At 28.5% G+C, this 16486-nt stretch overlaps 1 protein-coding gene across 3 annotated transcripts in view; it reads left to right on the top strand.

The window, feature by feature from the left end:
- Nucleotides 1-16486, top strand: part of LOC100160856 (DNA-binding protein RFX2) — a 46698-nt gene that overhangs the window by 3671 nt on the left and 26541 nt on the right. The window contains exons 1-7 of one of the 3 annotated variants that reach the window (XM_029490116.1): nt 5581-5979; nt 7235-7380; nt 7445-7616; nt 7810-7860; nt 8036-8138; nt 8619-8712; nt 9283-9417. In XM_029490116.1, the coding sequence (XP_029345976.1) occupies nt 7243-7380; nt 7445-7616; nt 7810-7860; nt 8036-8138; nt 8619-8712; nt 9283-9417 (693 nt within the window). In that variant the 5' untranslated portion in view covers nt 5581-5979; nt 7235-7242. Of the gene's footprint in view, nt 1-5580; nt 5980-7234; nt 7381-7444; nt 7617-7809; nt 7861-8035; nt 8139-8618; nt 8713-9282; nt 9418-16486 lie in introns of those variants that run through there. The other 2 variants (XM_029490115.1, XM_029490117.1) reach the window with 2 other exon arrangements.

Here is a 16486-nt window from a genome sequence, read left to right as displayed (position 1 = left end):
TTGGACACAAAAAATAAAAATAAAAATAGAAACACACATCGTTGTAAAATCAATACACGAGTGCAATTATCATCGTTTCGCTCAGAATCTAAAAGTATAACGTGGGTCCTTAATTTGTCCTGCAGGGTTTGCCAATAATCCTTGTCTTGCTACCGACCAAGTGGTAATATGATGTATTATGTATAGTATATTATACCACCATCCACCGGATAACGGTAAAATACAATGTTATAACTTATTAACACGGGACGTCGTCACGCCATTGCGAAAGCAGCATCTGCTTTATAGCAGCTGGTACGTCGGTATTTCATAAAAAGCACCAAACACGAGAAAGGAACAGACGGACGGACGGTTTTTGAACATCATTGACAAGTGTGCATACGTATAGGCCACAGGGCACACTGAGCACAGTGTGAAGGTGAATCTTTCAACCATGACGTAAATAATATTATATACATCGTGCTTTCAACCTTAGATCGTATAATATCCAGCGCGACGGTAGTGGCGCGAAGCTAAGAAAAAAAAAATCGAATATAGCCGCTGACGTATATTAACAGGAGCCAGAATTGTAGGTACAGTTGAAAAACCATGCTATTTTGAGCTAATCCATCGGCCCACTCTACAGGGCAAACAGCTGAACTTATGAGGTATATCAATCGATCGAAAATATATTGGCAACGAGGAAACTCGCAAGAAGATTGGTTGGATGACTTAAAAGTTACAACCAAAAATGTTCAAGTACTTTTAAGGCCAATTTTTCGTATGTGACTATTTTCGTTGTTGTGGCGGCAATAACGACATACGACGAGTGACGACGACGCCGGACCCACGGACGATTGCGGCGATTGCGACGGCACGGTTTTGCAGGGACAAATTATTTCGTGAGTCGTGACTTGCCCTCAACGGTTGTTAACTCTCGTTGCAAATTTAAAACTATTATTGAAATCACAAGTTTGCTGTGTGCATAAACCGCGTACGTATAGTGTATAGTGCGTACTGATTATTACATTTGGCGTTTGCCATTTCACCATTGTAATTATTATTATATACAGATATACTATATACCTAACTATAATAATATATAAAATAATTGTTTTATAATAATGGCTTTAATTAATAAAAAGAATAAGAAAAAAAGGAAAATTAAGTATCATAATTATCCTTAAGGAGCGTCGTTGTTCAAAAAAAATGTATAAAACAGGTATGTTTAAAAAGAAAGTTGATATAATAATAAGTATATATAGGTTAAATAAAAGTATACAAAAAAAAAAATTTAAGTATAAAAATAAGGCTCTAAAAGTTGTGATATAATTTTATAGCTAGGTCTATATAGATATAATATATGTTAAAATAGTGTGCTAAAAATTAAACTTAGCTTGGTGATTTAAGTTAAAAATTTAAAAATATATTAGCATACTCAGTTTACCTACCTAATACTTAGTGTACCTATTACAAATCAAGTGTTTTAAAGTCGCCAAAAGCTAAGTTAAATTTTGTATTGCACTATTTTGACAAATAATATCTATATAGTTCGAAGGCTTAGCGATAAAATGATATCTCAATTTTTATATAGAGCTGTTTTCTTTTATACTTGGCGATTTTACTTGAGGGTTGTTGTTGAGATTCAGCATGACGCTAGTGACAAAAGTTAGTAAAAAAAAAGCAATTCTGTGCAGGCACAGGTCATAGAAGTGAAACTTCCGCTTTGTCATTCAATACAATAATATAAGTAGGTATTAAAAAATTATATTTACAAATAATTACATTAGGATCGTCAAGTCAGGTTTAGATTTTAGATTAAATAAAAAATAATAATACAAATAAATAATAAAAAACAATAATATAACTATTATAAAATTATATTTATTGGTTGCCGGGCAACGAAGCATAGGTACACGGGATCATTTGTTTTAAAGCTATTATAATAATACTTATTGGTTGCCACTGTTTTAAAATTGTTGTTATGGTAACCGTTATAAATTGTGACGGATTTTCGTTTAATGACTCGTGTGTCGCGGCCTTGAAAATTTACTCCCATCGCGCGTATAAAAGTTTCACTTCAAAAAAGTAAAAAAAAAAAGAGTAGTCACTAACGTATATTAACGGGGGCCAGAGTTGTACCATTGAAAACCGTGCTAATTTGTGCTAATCCATCGCAGTGTTGTAAAGGAACGATTCCTAGAATTGATTCCTTTTTAGAGGAACTAATGAAGGAATAAATTCCATTCTTTTTTAAAGGAATAGGAACGCGAATTAATTCCTAGGAATTGGAACGTAAATATTATAATTCTTTTGTTCTTCTCGGAAAAGTATAAAAAAAACATTTGGGGAGAAAAATTTTGTTTTTTTGTTTACTTATCATGTTATTAATCTATTAAAAAAATTATAGACAAAGCTATCAATATTTTTATACACATATGACTTTGTTCTGTTTAGTAATAATAACTAGTACATTTATAAATTTATAATAACTAATAACTCATGAATCACGAGAAACGAGGAAAAGAACGAGTTCCTTTTTCATAGGAACTAGGAATTGGACGAGTTCTTTTTGACATTAAATGAACGAGGAACTGAACGAATTCCTATTTATACTAAAGGAACGAGGAATTGAACGGATTCCTATATATATAAGGAATTTTAACAACACTGATGTAAGGTATAAATCGATCAGAAATATTGTGGAGATGGGAACGGGGGAACTCGCAAGCAGTTTGATTGGATGGTTTAAAAGTTACAACCAAAAATGTTCAAGTACTTTTAATTCTGATTTTTCGTATACGACGAAAACATCGTAAAATATAATATTGTCCCCCCGATTCGCCACTTCATCCCATCACTTCCCCCACATCCCCCACTCCATCAATCCCACTAGTCACGTTGCTGCGGCAACATGTACAATTGAAGTACAATAATTATTATAGTGGCATATTAATGCAAATAATACGTTAAAATAAATGTAAAATATATAATCCGGCGCCGCATCAACGGTCGCGGCGTAGAGCTTAAAAAAAGAATAAAAATAAAGAGCTCGTGACGACGAGACGGCCAGCTCGTATTTTTTAACCTCTGTAATTTTACAAAAAATGGTCTGACCTCTCTGTAGCCTAAAGTTTAAACTAATGAACTGATTGACTTGAAATTTACACGGGTTGATCTGCAGTATGTTATGTAGATGATACTTTTATGAATTTCAAATTGATCGGAGGATTACAACTTAAGGAATATCGAATATGCAAAATTATTAGTATAGTTATTAATTGAAACGCTATTTTTTTCAACAGTGTATAATATTATGTTGTACCTACGCGTTGCCGCGTTTGTGCTGATTGCCCATAGCAACCCGACTATGATTTCGGGCTAAACAAAATATTTCCACCGTGCGTCGGTTACCATCGCTATTTAAACAGTGTGTGGTAATCGTCGTCACCACAGTAAAGTGACATTAAACTCTATGTTTGTAACTATTTCAGAGCAAGTTATGATCGATGGCGTTAGGTTTTAGACTTATTGCAGACATACACAAACATCACACATGTATACCTAGTTAATACAAATAAATATATATTTTTACAAAACAACTACTGACTTGGTCAGACCCAACTACAATGATCAATGACCTGATTATAAACGCAGTAGCTGGTCCCACTCACTTCGTTGCTTGTAAAAAATTACAACTTTTAAAAAAATTGTGATTGTTCAACTCCTTTTGGGTGCAACTCAGCCTCCTCGGAAAGCAATTCGACTACGTCAGATCGCGGACAATGTGCCACAGCATATCAAATAGGCAATGTGCAAAATTCAATTTGATACATATATGCTTGCACCCCATCTACCCCGATTAACCTATGGCAACCAATAAAATAATAAATACTAATTTATATAAATTATTTCTCCTATAACCAATATCAACCATTTATAAACAAAAATGTCCACTGTAAATCTCAAAATACCCGTTTGAGCACCTCCCCGGGTTGGACCTACCAATTGTGAATCTAAATCATCCCACGAGAACCAATCAACCACACACAAGAAATTTCATCAAAATCGGTCCAGCCGTTTAGGAATGCATAATAAAGGCACACACACAGACAGACAATAACATTAATTTTTATATTTATAGATTACCCACCAACCCACTACCCACACATATTGAAGAACAAATGTATAAATTGCACTCAGTGATTTGCCACCACGGTAGTTCAATGACGTCAGCCCACTATATAAGTATCATATTTTGTCAAAGTAATAAATGGGTTAGATGCATAATGATACAAAAATATATTATGAACGCGATGGCCTCGTGGAGCTAAAGATTCATTATCGTTTTCCAGCAACATGCATAGTTATATATGTCTATGAATCTATGATATATCATATTAATTTACTCAATTCATATAACAACAAAAATATTTTGTCTCCACGGTTTTTCACTAAAAAAACGTAGATTAAATATATCTAAAATTGTAATAAAAAAATTAGTGACATCCTAACAAAAACATTCGACAACTACGTGTAAAAACCTCGCTAAGAAAAAAAAACTCAAGTTAGAAAAGTTGTGAAATCAAAAAGGACCTAAGTAATTTCTAAAATTCATTACCTAGTATAGACGTATTTTTATAATTGTTTGTATTTGATGAAGTGCGAATAATGCGATAATTTAATACAAATAATTTATTTAACTTAGCTTTTGGCAGCTAATAATATTTACGACTATACAACTAAACATATAATGCTGACATCAATATTTACATCCCCATATTATATTTGTATATTACTACCATAGCACTAGTTGAATAGGTATATAATATAAGTAGCTGTCAATAAGGTATATTACTATATTATCATACTTCACTAGTTCACAGCAATTATAAATAATTTCTATATGATAATCAGTTTAAGAAATTACTCAGCCCCTTTTAGATATCCCAACTTTTCTAACTTGAGTTTAGTTTTTTCCTAGCAACATTTTTACACGTAGTTGACGGAATGTTTTTGTTGCGGGATACATTATCCGTTCCGTAATTATACTCATCCAAGTGACTAAATTCTAAGGGGTGGACTTGTCTGATAGGTTTTTAGCGATTAACATATTTTTTATATAATTTCTAATAAAATTAATTTCGATACATGTAAAATAATAAACGTATAATACGGTAATCCAATCGGTATTAATTTTTTATGAGCAAAAAAACGGTTTTCGGCCAAGTGGTAGATGAAAATTGTCAAACTGTGTATAGGTGGTACGTGGATATAAAAAGATTGAGAACCCGCTGCCTTAGATCATAATTCATAATTATATTATATTATAAAATATATAGTAACAGCAAACCGTATAGACGCATAGTATATAAATATTATGATCTGTCTAAGTTACGCACTCCCACGACAACGTCGGTGGCCGGGTAAGAGGTGGCGCGTCGGGCGTAGCGATCCGCGAAGACGACTTACTGACAAGACGCGGCGGCGTGCCCTATTCCTATAATCTTGTTATCGATCGTTTATCGTTACGCGCATATTATATTCGGTTTTTGGCGGCAAATATCAACAACCAATGAAACGAGGCGAACAGGATACGATGAGCAGCGCAAGTCGATCCGATGGGCGAATAAGATGATATTGATATCCAGTTCATTGATTAAGCATACATAATCAATGTTCGCTGTTCAGTTCGCTCATCGTCGACCGTTGCCATCGTACCTTGTTTATTGTTATTTTATCATGGTTGCGAGTTTGTTGTGACCGAACCCGCTCCTAGCAACGGGTTGGAAGCCGTAGCCATAGTCACCATAAACGCCTTTTTTTGTCAACACTCAACAATTCCGGGGGAACGATTAACACGAACAAAAAATTAATTTATGTTTGATTATTCCGTTGCACACACACGACGTCTACGACCAACAAAATGAAACGAAAATGATGGAAAATAGTTTTTATTGTTTACAACTTAATATAAACAAAATTATTATAACACACTAGGTAATTATAACTTAATTAATGTATATAGATACTATACGTCATTGCATTATATTTTTAATGCCTAAATAATTAGTAATTACTTAAAATTAGAAAATTTAGTTTTTTAATTATTATTATTTAACTTTAAAAACTTAATATAAATAAATGTCTTAGGCTACCTACCTATTTATTTATTCGGTGTTTATTATTTTTTTATGGCATAACATATTTTTGTTAGTTAGGATAATATTTAAAACAATAATGTTTACTTTTTAATATTTAAGTTAATGTTTTAAATAAATAAGTTTGGTACCTATGTAAAAATGTATTTTTATTATATTTATAAAAAAAATTTATTTTCATATTAATATTGAAAAAAAAAAATCATTTATACTTTTAACACAGATTAAATCTAATTATTATATTTAAAATATTTTGTTTAGGAACAACTTTATTTGTAATGTATTTTAAAAATTCTAAAATGTAATTTTATAAAAGGCGTCAGAAACGCCAATAACCCTGGTAGTTGAGGCGTATTTATAAATAATTATAAAAAAAATCTACCTAATTATTATTTTTTTTTTTTTTTGATAGGAATATGTTTTTTGACTGCGACCAGGGGAGTCTAATTTATAAAAAATTATATAATCATATAATATGATGAACCCCTAAATAATGTATAATCATAATTCAAATGTTGATACACTTGATGTTATCTGTTGCTATGGTGACATAGTTTGATTTTATTATGAACATGTTAATAATACATAATAATAATTAGATAGGTACCTAATGTACCTATTGTAATTCAAAAATCATGTTCATGGTCCAATATTCAATGTCTTTCACATGGAGCAAAATTCTTTATAATTTGTTGAGTGATCTATATATTTATTCTGGTGTTGTAATAAAATATATTTTACTAGTTCTATAAAATTACAAATTATTTTTTAATAAATTATATATATAATTTTATTCTGTTAATAAAATATTATTATTATTATTTGTACCTATACCTATTTATAGATAACTATTTATTTGATGAATTTGTAAACAAAATTTGATTTTATCTATTCACATTTAGTTAGGTATAATATCTATTAGTGGTTTTTAATTGCATTATATAGGATATCCAAAATTATTTTAGTGTTTAATAAATATTAATTTAATTACTTTTCATTATACCTACCTATGTGTGTTTATTTTTATTTGTAACTGCAAATTCAATTTCTATTATTTTTTAAGTTTTAAGAAAATAATGAAATTATTGCTTTAGGTAATTCCATGACGACTTCTGTGAGGACTAGAATCAAATTAGAAGGGTCAGTAAGTGCTGGCCCTCAAGTTAATACTATTCCTGTTGTAACAGCAGATAGAGTTGGTCAAACTCTTGTCATACAACCAGTACAACAAAGTTTTGTGGTATATACAACAATTACCCAGTTCTTCATAATTTTAAATAATATCTAAATCTTTATGTTTTCAGAACGTCAACAGTAATAGACAACTTGCGAATGCTACACTGTGTGGAACTAGTACAGTTCATGATGACGGATCTAATAAATCAACGGATAATGATGAATATCACCTAGATCATAAAGATAGGAAATTTCCTACAGTTACTGTTGATAATGATCATTATATTGTTGCAAAATCAGGTAAGTTCAACAAAATGTCTATTTTTATATTAATATAATTTAAGAAATTTTTTTTATAATAATAGCAGATTTTATTCAAATAAAATTTAAATATTTATCTTATTCTTGTACAATATTAGTTCTCCATTTGCAATATAAAATTCATATTATCATGTATTATAATTATAAAATTACATGCTTACAATTGATTTAGAAGGGACGCATGGAACATATTATACTTCTCTTACACCAATACCTACATTGGGTAAGACTATAACACTAACATTTGTTTTAATTTTAATTTCAAACTTTTTGAGTTAAAATTCTCTAGTTTATTATTTCATAATAAATTGTATTCTATATTCTTGATTTTTTACAATTATTCCGTAAAACATATTACATTATGGCTTAAACGCCTAATTATTTGTTTTTTTTTTTAGTTCCCAAAGTAGAGCCTGTTGATTATGATGATGTTGGTCATTCTACTTATGTACAGTATGTTGAAGCAATTGGTGAACAAGCAATTTTCACTAACGAAGAAATGTAAATGTTTTACTAGCAATTTTAAGGAGATCGGTGGCAGACAGTTTTTAAAGAGTTTGAAATAGACAATTTTCAAATTGCATGCATGCGAGTCTTGTAAATGTGTGCGTAGTAAATGATTGCTGGTGTGTATAACTGTGTGTCAAAGAAATATTGGAAAGCCCCTGCAGGTGCATGTACAAGTCATCGCCTCAGTGTTGTGCGTGTGAACGGGCAACAATTTGTGCAGTTTTTTATGTACTTTTATCCATCCTATTTATCGGCCTAATAATGTAATAATATTTCAGAAAACTGATTTGAATTTCGTTATTATGTCTACTTGAGATCAGTCACTCCACATTTTAAGATTTCTGATTTAAATTTCGAGTAATTAATGTTTGAAAATTCAGATTCTCAATTTGGCTAAAAATCTGTCCGCCGCCGATCCTCTTAATATAAATTATATGTTTATTTATATAAATATATTCATTTAATTTTCAGGGTGTACCCAGTATATACTGTGGGTGAAATTGGAACTATGCATCAGACTGATCAAACCCATTATTACACTCCCAGCACAAATTCTTTTTCTCAAGTAACTAATATTTATACAAACCCTTATTTTTATTATGACATTTTTATGATTTTGACTTAAAGAATTATCCAAAAACTCCTCACCAATTATATTTATTTTGACTATATTTGTACTTATATAATAATTTATATATATAAAAATGAATGCATGTCTGCCTGTGAGTGTGTCCTTTGATTGCCATGGTTACCATGGGTTTTGAAGCTATTATAATAATTATTATTAGTTGCCGAGCAACAAAGTGCATGGGATCATTTGGTACAGAGCTAGATTGCCTCTGGGCAGCAGATAGGCTAATTTAAAAAAGGAGAGGACCAACCCTGGGAGATGCTCAAACAGAGATTTTGAGATTACCGATGGAAATTTTTGTTTATAAATGGTTCAATCATACTATAATTATTAACACTCAAGAAATCAGCCCAAATTCCATTATATCTTCGGTATAATAGTTAGGAATAATATATTATGATAATAATGTGCCTAAATTCATTTTGTTTTATATATTTCTTAAATTGTTATAAATGCAATATAAAATAAAATAATAAAATATCAATATTTTATTTTAATATTTAGGATGTGTCATATCATACAGTTAACGCCACTGAGTCTGATGTAACAAACATAAATCAACTGAATAGTGTCGAGGAGTCAAATAGAGGAATGCAAAACTCCGGTCTTATCCAAGCAAATAAAATTTCTCCTGCAACTGTAAGCAGTTGATAGATTTTATATGGAATAATAAATAACTCAATGATATATTATTATGAAGGTCGACTGGCTGATGAATAATTATGAAAAGGCTGAAGGAGTGTCGTTACTTCGATCAACAATATATGATAATTATTTAACACATTGCTCGGAAACTAAATTTGATCCTTTAAATGCACCATCATTTGGTAAACTTATCCGATCTGTGTTTACGGGATTACAAACAAGGCGTCTAGGAACTCGGTATGGTGCTATTTTTAAATACATTATGTGGCTTATTTTACTAACAGTTTTTTTGTTTATTAGAGGAAATTCCAAATACCATTATTATGGTATTAGAATTAAACCTAATTCATTATTAAATGACTTAAAAGAAGAGGAAAGCCTCCCAGTTGAAACAACAAGTCGAAGTAGTAGTTCAAAAAAAATTAAAAAAATTAAAATTGAAGAGCAAAATTGCAATCAATATACTACCAACAGTTCAGATTCTGGAAATTATTCTCAAAACAGTATTCCATCTTCTCCTCCTCAAGCACAAGACCAAGAATATTTAGGTGATGGTGCTAATGCTGTACCACAATTTCCTGATATTATATTGGATGAACTACAATTGGATGATAATTGTACTTTAGAAGATGTAGATAAGTTCAAACATTTGTACCGTGAACATTGTGAAGTACTTAATTGTTTTTAAATTGAAACTTATTTTTTTATTCTAAACAATATTGCTTTTGTAGGCGTTTTTAAGTGCTGTGTTAAACTTAGAATTTGGCACTATTGAGTCACTTTGGCGTCAATTTTGGTGTAGTCAAGATGATAAAAATGATGAATATAAAGGAGAACAATATTTATCTAAAGAAAAATTATATTCATTGTCAAAGTGCAAAGCATTGCAACTGTTTGTGAAAACTGTTGATTTTCTATTTTATCAAAACTTGGTTAAAGTTTTAATTCCAGATGTTCATCGGCCTGTTACTAGTATGTAAATTTTATATATTTTTATTTAAAGATATAACTATAAATTAATAAATTATTTTCAGGAACATTAACAGATGCAATTAGAAATTTTTCCAAAGGCGTAGAGTCTTGGCTTGTATCGGCTATGCAAGGATGTCCAGAAGAAATTATCTCAATAAAAGTTATTTTTTTTTTATAGCATTTCATTCAACCGTTTATTGTTATTTTTATTATAATTTCTAATTTTAGGTGACTACTGTTAGAGCCTTTGCACAAACATTACGCAGATATACTACTGCAAGAGCTGTGCTTCAAAATTATACTCAAATAAATCAAATGCTTACTGATTTGTCTCGTATGGACTTCCGTAATTTACAACAAGTAAGATATTTTGAAACTTGTATTTCTTAATACATACAATATATATTAAATAAATTGATGGGTTATAAATGGTATCTTTTTAATGCCAATGTGACATTTGGTTGAAACTTTTTCCTTTTTTTTCATTAAAATATTTGAATGGTCATGACTCATGAGCATTTTTTTTTTTTACTTTTTAGGTTCAACTTGTAAATAATTTGGGAAGTGAAAATGATGCGGTTCATACCAAAAAGAGAATTAATAGTAATATAAATGAGGGCTCTGAAATGCTATTGGATTTTAATGAATTCTCCAAAAAAATTAAAACTCACAATTGTTAGTATCTTACCAATTTGTATTTATAATGTGAATTGATTATTTTCATTTTTAATTTCAGCTACTGCTTCCACAAATCAAGAACATTTTAATTTTTTGTAAGTATACAATAAATAGTAATAAAACAAAATTTGGGTCATACATTTTTTTTTTATTATTTATTTAGAACTTTCAGCGTAAACCTATTATAGTTTGACAATTGCAATTAATACTGGTGGCGTAAATAAAATTGAGTAATTTAACTGTGGTTAAAATACCTAATTATAAAAATATATAAATGTACTGTTGCCCATACTAACATTTAGTCCTAGAACCGTGCCTGCCTAAGTGGGTAAATAGTTAAAAGTAAAATGTTTGGACCGAAAGGATATTGCCCCTCCTCCTCCTAGATGATGAATTAAGTCCACTACTGCTAAGAGGTGGTTCATACTAGAATTTCATTGTGGCTCACAAAAATTTAAAATTTTTTCATTTATATATGGTTGTCATTAATTGCAGATATAAAATTATTTTTTTTTTTTTGAGGTATACCAAAACCAAGAAACACCAATGTAGCGCCATATTTTATGCTTTATAATTTTTTCCTCAAACTCTGGGTATACAGTTAGTTTAATATAAAATAGGTATTTTCCTCTGTTTCTGTCGTCTTAATATAAATATTATTTTACTTAATTATTCAATGAATAAACTATTTTTTTTGTTATAGATCAAAAAATCCATCAAAAAAAACTAAGAAAAATAAATCTAAGGTACTTACTGTATTATTTATTTGACTTATTAGAAATATTTGTCTATGGCTGATAGTTAGCATGAAAGCTGTTGCCATCTCTGTAGAAGAAATAAACCTTTTAACATTCTTAAACATTTTGTTTTAGATGGCAATAAAAGAAGAAGGCGAGTCATCAAAAGATGGATCTAAACAAGAAAATCTTAAAATAATGGAATATTTGAAAGAAGAAATGTCTGAAGATGATACAGAAAAGATATACAATGGTAAAATTTGCATCTTACCAGTTTCTTTTCTGAAACAAATGTTTGAAATTTAATTTCGCTATAACTTTGTACAAGTCTCATAAATTATCAACTATTTTGGCGCATTTTATCATTTTTATATAATTCAAATAAAATTACTAAAATTTTAGTGGAATATTTTATGCTCAATATTTATTATATTTTTACTACAAAAACTACATTTTAATGCAAAGTTTCTTTTAAAACTTGTTTAAAGTAAATAACATTTATAATAAGACCTATTATCAATGTATAGATTATAATTATTATAAATATCATGTAGCAAGACCTACATCCTAAAAATGTGTTAATCTATTGAACTTTAAGCTCCACCACAAGCATTAGCTTATAGGAGTTAAGTAAATTGTTGTGTAAATATTATTTCCGATATATATATATGTTTGGTTACAATACAATTATTACTATTATTATTAAAGACCTTGCTAGACAGACCTATAGGCTATAAGTAACCATTGGTTAACAGATTGATAAGATTTGTTAGATTATTAAAAGTTTGATGATAATGCAGAAAGATCTTCCCCCAAGCCCCTTCTATTTTTTTACTTCATAAGTATAACGCAAGATAGGAGTAATAATTAAATTATCTGTTTCGTTGATTTGAAAAAAAAATATTTTATCAATAGTGTGGTAGGTGAGTGGATGATGTATACATTAATCATATACTTTCATAAATCATCATAACTTCATTTCCAATTTTTGGTATCTACACCTTAGAAAAAATGATAAATAAGACACTGGGGAAGATTGGGCCCCCGCCCACATAACCATTTCATTACTTACGATCTTTAACCTATACATTATATTTTTAATTATTAAATAGTACATGTTAAGAAATCAGCCATCCCCTCCTCAAAAAAAAAAAAAAAATAATAATTTGTTTTGTAATAATTAAGTAATAAATGGCGCTTCTCGTATATGTGAAAGAAGAAGTTCAAAGAACTTGGGTTGTCGCCGATCGCTGGACAAGCTTGGTATTAATAAATGTTTTAAATTTTATGATATATAATATATTTATTGACATTCAGTTTTTGACTAACATTCGTAGTATTTTTGTTTCAAATATATTTGTGTATCTCACATAAAACCTATTTTACTGTAATATTTCTTCGTGACGTTTATGGTTTTTGGTTTTTAACGTTAATGGTAAAATTACTATTATGATTGTCAAAAATCTTTAATTGTTAAGTTGGATTTATATTTTGGATTACTAAAGGTATCTTAATGTCGGGTTGCATGAAAAATTGAATAATTGTATGGTATAGATTTTGGTCTACTGAATCATGTTTAAGAAACCATTAGCTCACTATTGATTCTTTAAAATGCTTTAAATGAATAGTAATGGTTCATGTAACCCAGCATTAATCTTATTAATTTTATAAATTACATTTTTAATCTAAAATATTACATTTAATTTCTATTACAATTAATTTTACTAAGTTGTATTTAAATATTTTATTTTAATAAACTGTTATTTAAATTATATAGATACTGCTATGATTAACGCTCCCTATAATTCAAGAATTTCAGAAGTTCACGAAAAGTACCCTAAATTGTGAGTATGCACATTGAGTAAAATTATTGTCTAAAATAAATAGGGTAAATATTAACAAAATGCCCATTTAGTGTGATTACTGATTAGCAAATAAAATTATATTTGTTAAATTATTAATAACTTTGTTCTTTTGTAGATTTCATAAATTATCAAAAAAAAAAATTAATGAACAGAAAAAAGTTATTGAGGTTTGTATTAGGTTTTTAGTATTTTATTATTATTTTTGTTTAATTTAATTTAAATCATTAAATTTAATTATTAATCATTATAAATTTACCTATTAAAACTTAAAATCACTTTCTAAAACAATTTTTCTTTTTAATAACTTGAATGTTAGATATGATTTAAGAGTTTTAAGTTCAAATTTTACCAATTTTAGATGTTCAAACAAAAACTACTAATCTTAGTTAATTTGTTTAAGATCAAAAAATAAATAAATATTATTCGTATTGACATAAAACTTTTCTCTACTACTATGATTTTAAACCAGTGACACTAGTGTATCACATATTATCATGGTGTGTGTCGCCAAAATATTTTCAATTTAAACTGTTAGTTTTCAAAGTATAAATATATGATATTATTACGGCTAGATTTAGATATATTTCTGTTTATGGCATTATTATTAATTATAAATAAATTATAATGCCATAATAATAATAATAAAAAAAATTATATTTTATTCATTACAGTATAAATTGATAATTTTTTATAGTTCTGTATCTATAATTTTTAAATTAAAATATCTAATTATTGCATGTTTGTGAAATTTTACTAATTTAGGTTATGCATATTGTACAAAGACACTAGATGTAGCAACTACCAATAAATTCCTTATATTTCATAAAATTATCTATTCACAACTTACTGTTTAAATATTTATCATAATAATAAATAAAGTTAATAATTTATGTATTTTTAGTATGAACAATTTTAACTTTTATTAAGTTAGTATAGAATGTTAGTCAGTCATGAGAATTAAGTTTAATTCAGTCAATGTAAATTGTTTCATTATTATTGATTTTAAATTCCGTGTATGTCATGTGTATATAATACTGTAATATCTAATATATTCTTTTAATAAATATTTTATAGGCCATGACTCAAGCAGAAATGATGTCACCAAAAAAATCAAATAAACAATATCGACAGCCGACTTATAAAGACTTTTCAAAAAACAATTTCCATCAATCAGTGGACATGGATGAGAAAATATATGATAATAATGATCAAGTTGGCGATAATAATGAAAATAATTTTGAGTTCTACGATGCTCGGGACGATTACAATTCGGAATATCCCACTATGACTGACACAGGTCAGCTTTCTTGTCGATTTTGTGATAAAGAATTTACCAACGCCAATAGTTTATCCAGACACGAAAATGTTCACACTGGAAAAGCTCCTCTCGAGTGTGATGTTTGCTTTAAAACGTTTATCAGCAAATCTATATTGTGTATACATAAAAGATCACATACCGGGGAGAAACCATATGCGTGCATCATTTGTGGACGATCATTTACGCAAAAATCGCATTTGGTTTTACACTATAGAACACACACAGGTGAAAAACCGTACGAGTGTGGATTGTGTGAAAAAAAATTCTCATCAACCAGTGGTCGAGCAGAACATACACGTAGACGTCACCCATACATTTGATTGCTGTTCTCGTTAATAATGTATTTATGAATATTTGCTTCTCTTAATGTAAACATAATCTAAATTAGTAAGGAATCTATAAATAAGCAATTTTATATAAGGTACTTCATAATTCAAAATTTTAAATGCATATTTTTTTTTTTATATAGTTATATTATTGTTAAATGTTAAAACTAATATTTAATTAGGTAACAAACTTTCATTAAAAAAATATAAATTTATTGTTTTTTTGAAAATTCTAATTGTTCGTTAAAAAAATAAAATATTAAAGAAATATATTTTGTTCTTAACCAAAGCTCGGAAATTTTTGCACTAAAAAAAATATTCAATGTATTTACAACGATATGTTTTTTTTCTGTCATCAATATTTGGGGTTGATTTAGAGAAAATTGTAAATTCCTATAAGTTTTTCAGTGACGGGTGAAAAAACATGAAAGAATTATGGGTTTTTTTACACAACCCTATTTTGGTGTAACTTAAAAACTAATAATCGTAAACATTTTAAATTTTCAAAGTATTTACAATAGCATTTTCCATGTATGGTAACATTTTTATCTTTTTGAGCTATTTATAGCATTTAAAAATTTTCTTATTTTGTAAATATTTTAAATTATCTTGATAAAAACTTTTCTTTCACTTAGTAAAAAAGTTTAAAAAATTAATGAAAATAAGGTACCTCATAAGTTTTTTTAATGGAAGTTCAAAAGTATTAAAGATAAATGTACGATTATTTTTTATATGCAAGTTCAAATGTCAAATTTTATTAAAATCTCGAAAAATTTCAAATTATTAGTTAGAAATTCAAAAATGTTTTACTTTCCATAGCTATCATTAAAAAATTTAACAGAAGATTCCTAACAAAAAAAAGTTCGGTAGAAACTGGAAACAATATTTATAGCCATCAGATATTTTCGATTTTTATTAATTTTTTGATTTTATAAGATTTGATCATTTATAAATGTATGCCAGACACAACGTCTCCGCTCAAAATCGTCTTTCGTATGCAATGGTTTATCAATTATCATTTATTCAAATATAATATCCATTATATTATATATAAATAAATAAATAAATTACAATCACATGCTCCACAATTTGATTACTGAGCAGCAAAGCAGTAGGTACTCGCGGTTTGTTCACCTTTTTTCATTTTAGATTTCTAGTGGAACGATG

This window comes from Acyrthosiphon pisum, chromosome A2, assembly GCF_005508785.2.
Source record: "Acyrthosiphon pisum isolate AL4f chromosome A2, pea_aphid_22Mar2018_4r6ur, whole genome shotgun sequence".
NCBI lineage: Eukaryota > Metazoa > Arthropoda > Insecta > Hemiptera > Aphididae > Acyrthosiphon > Acyrthosiphon pisum.
Note: the sequence above shows the minus strand (reverse complement) of the source record. Positions and strands in the feature narration are given on the sequence as shown.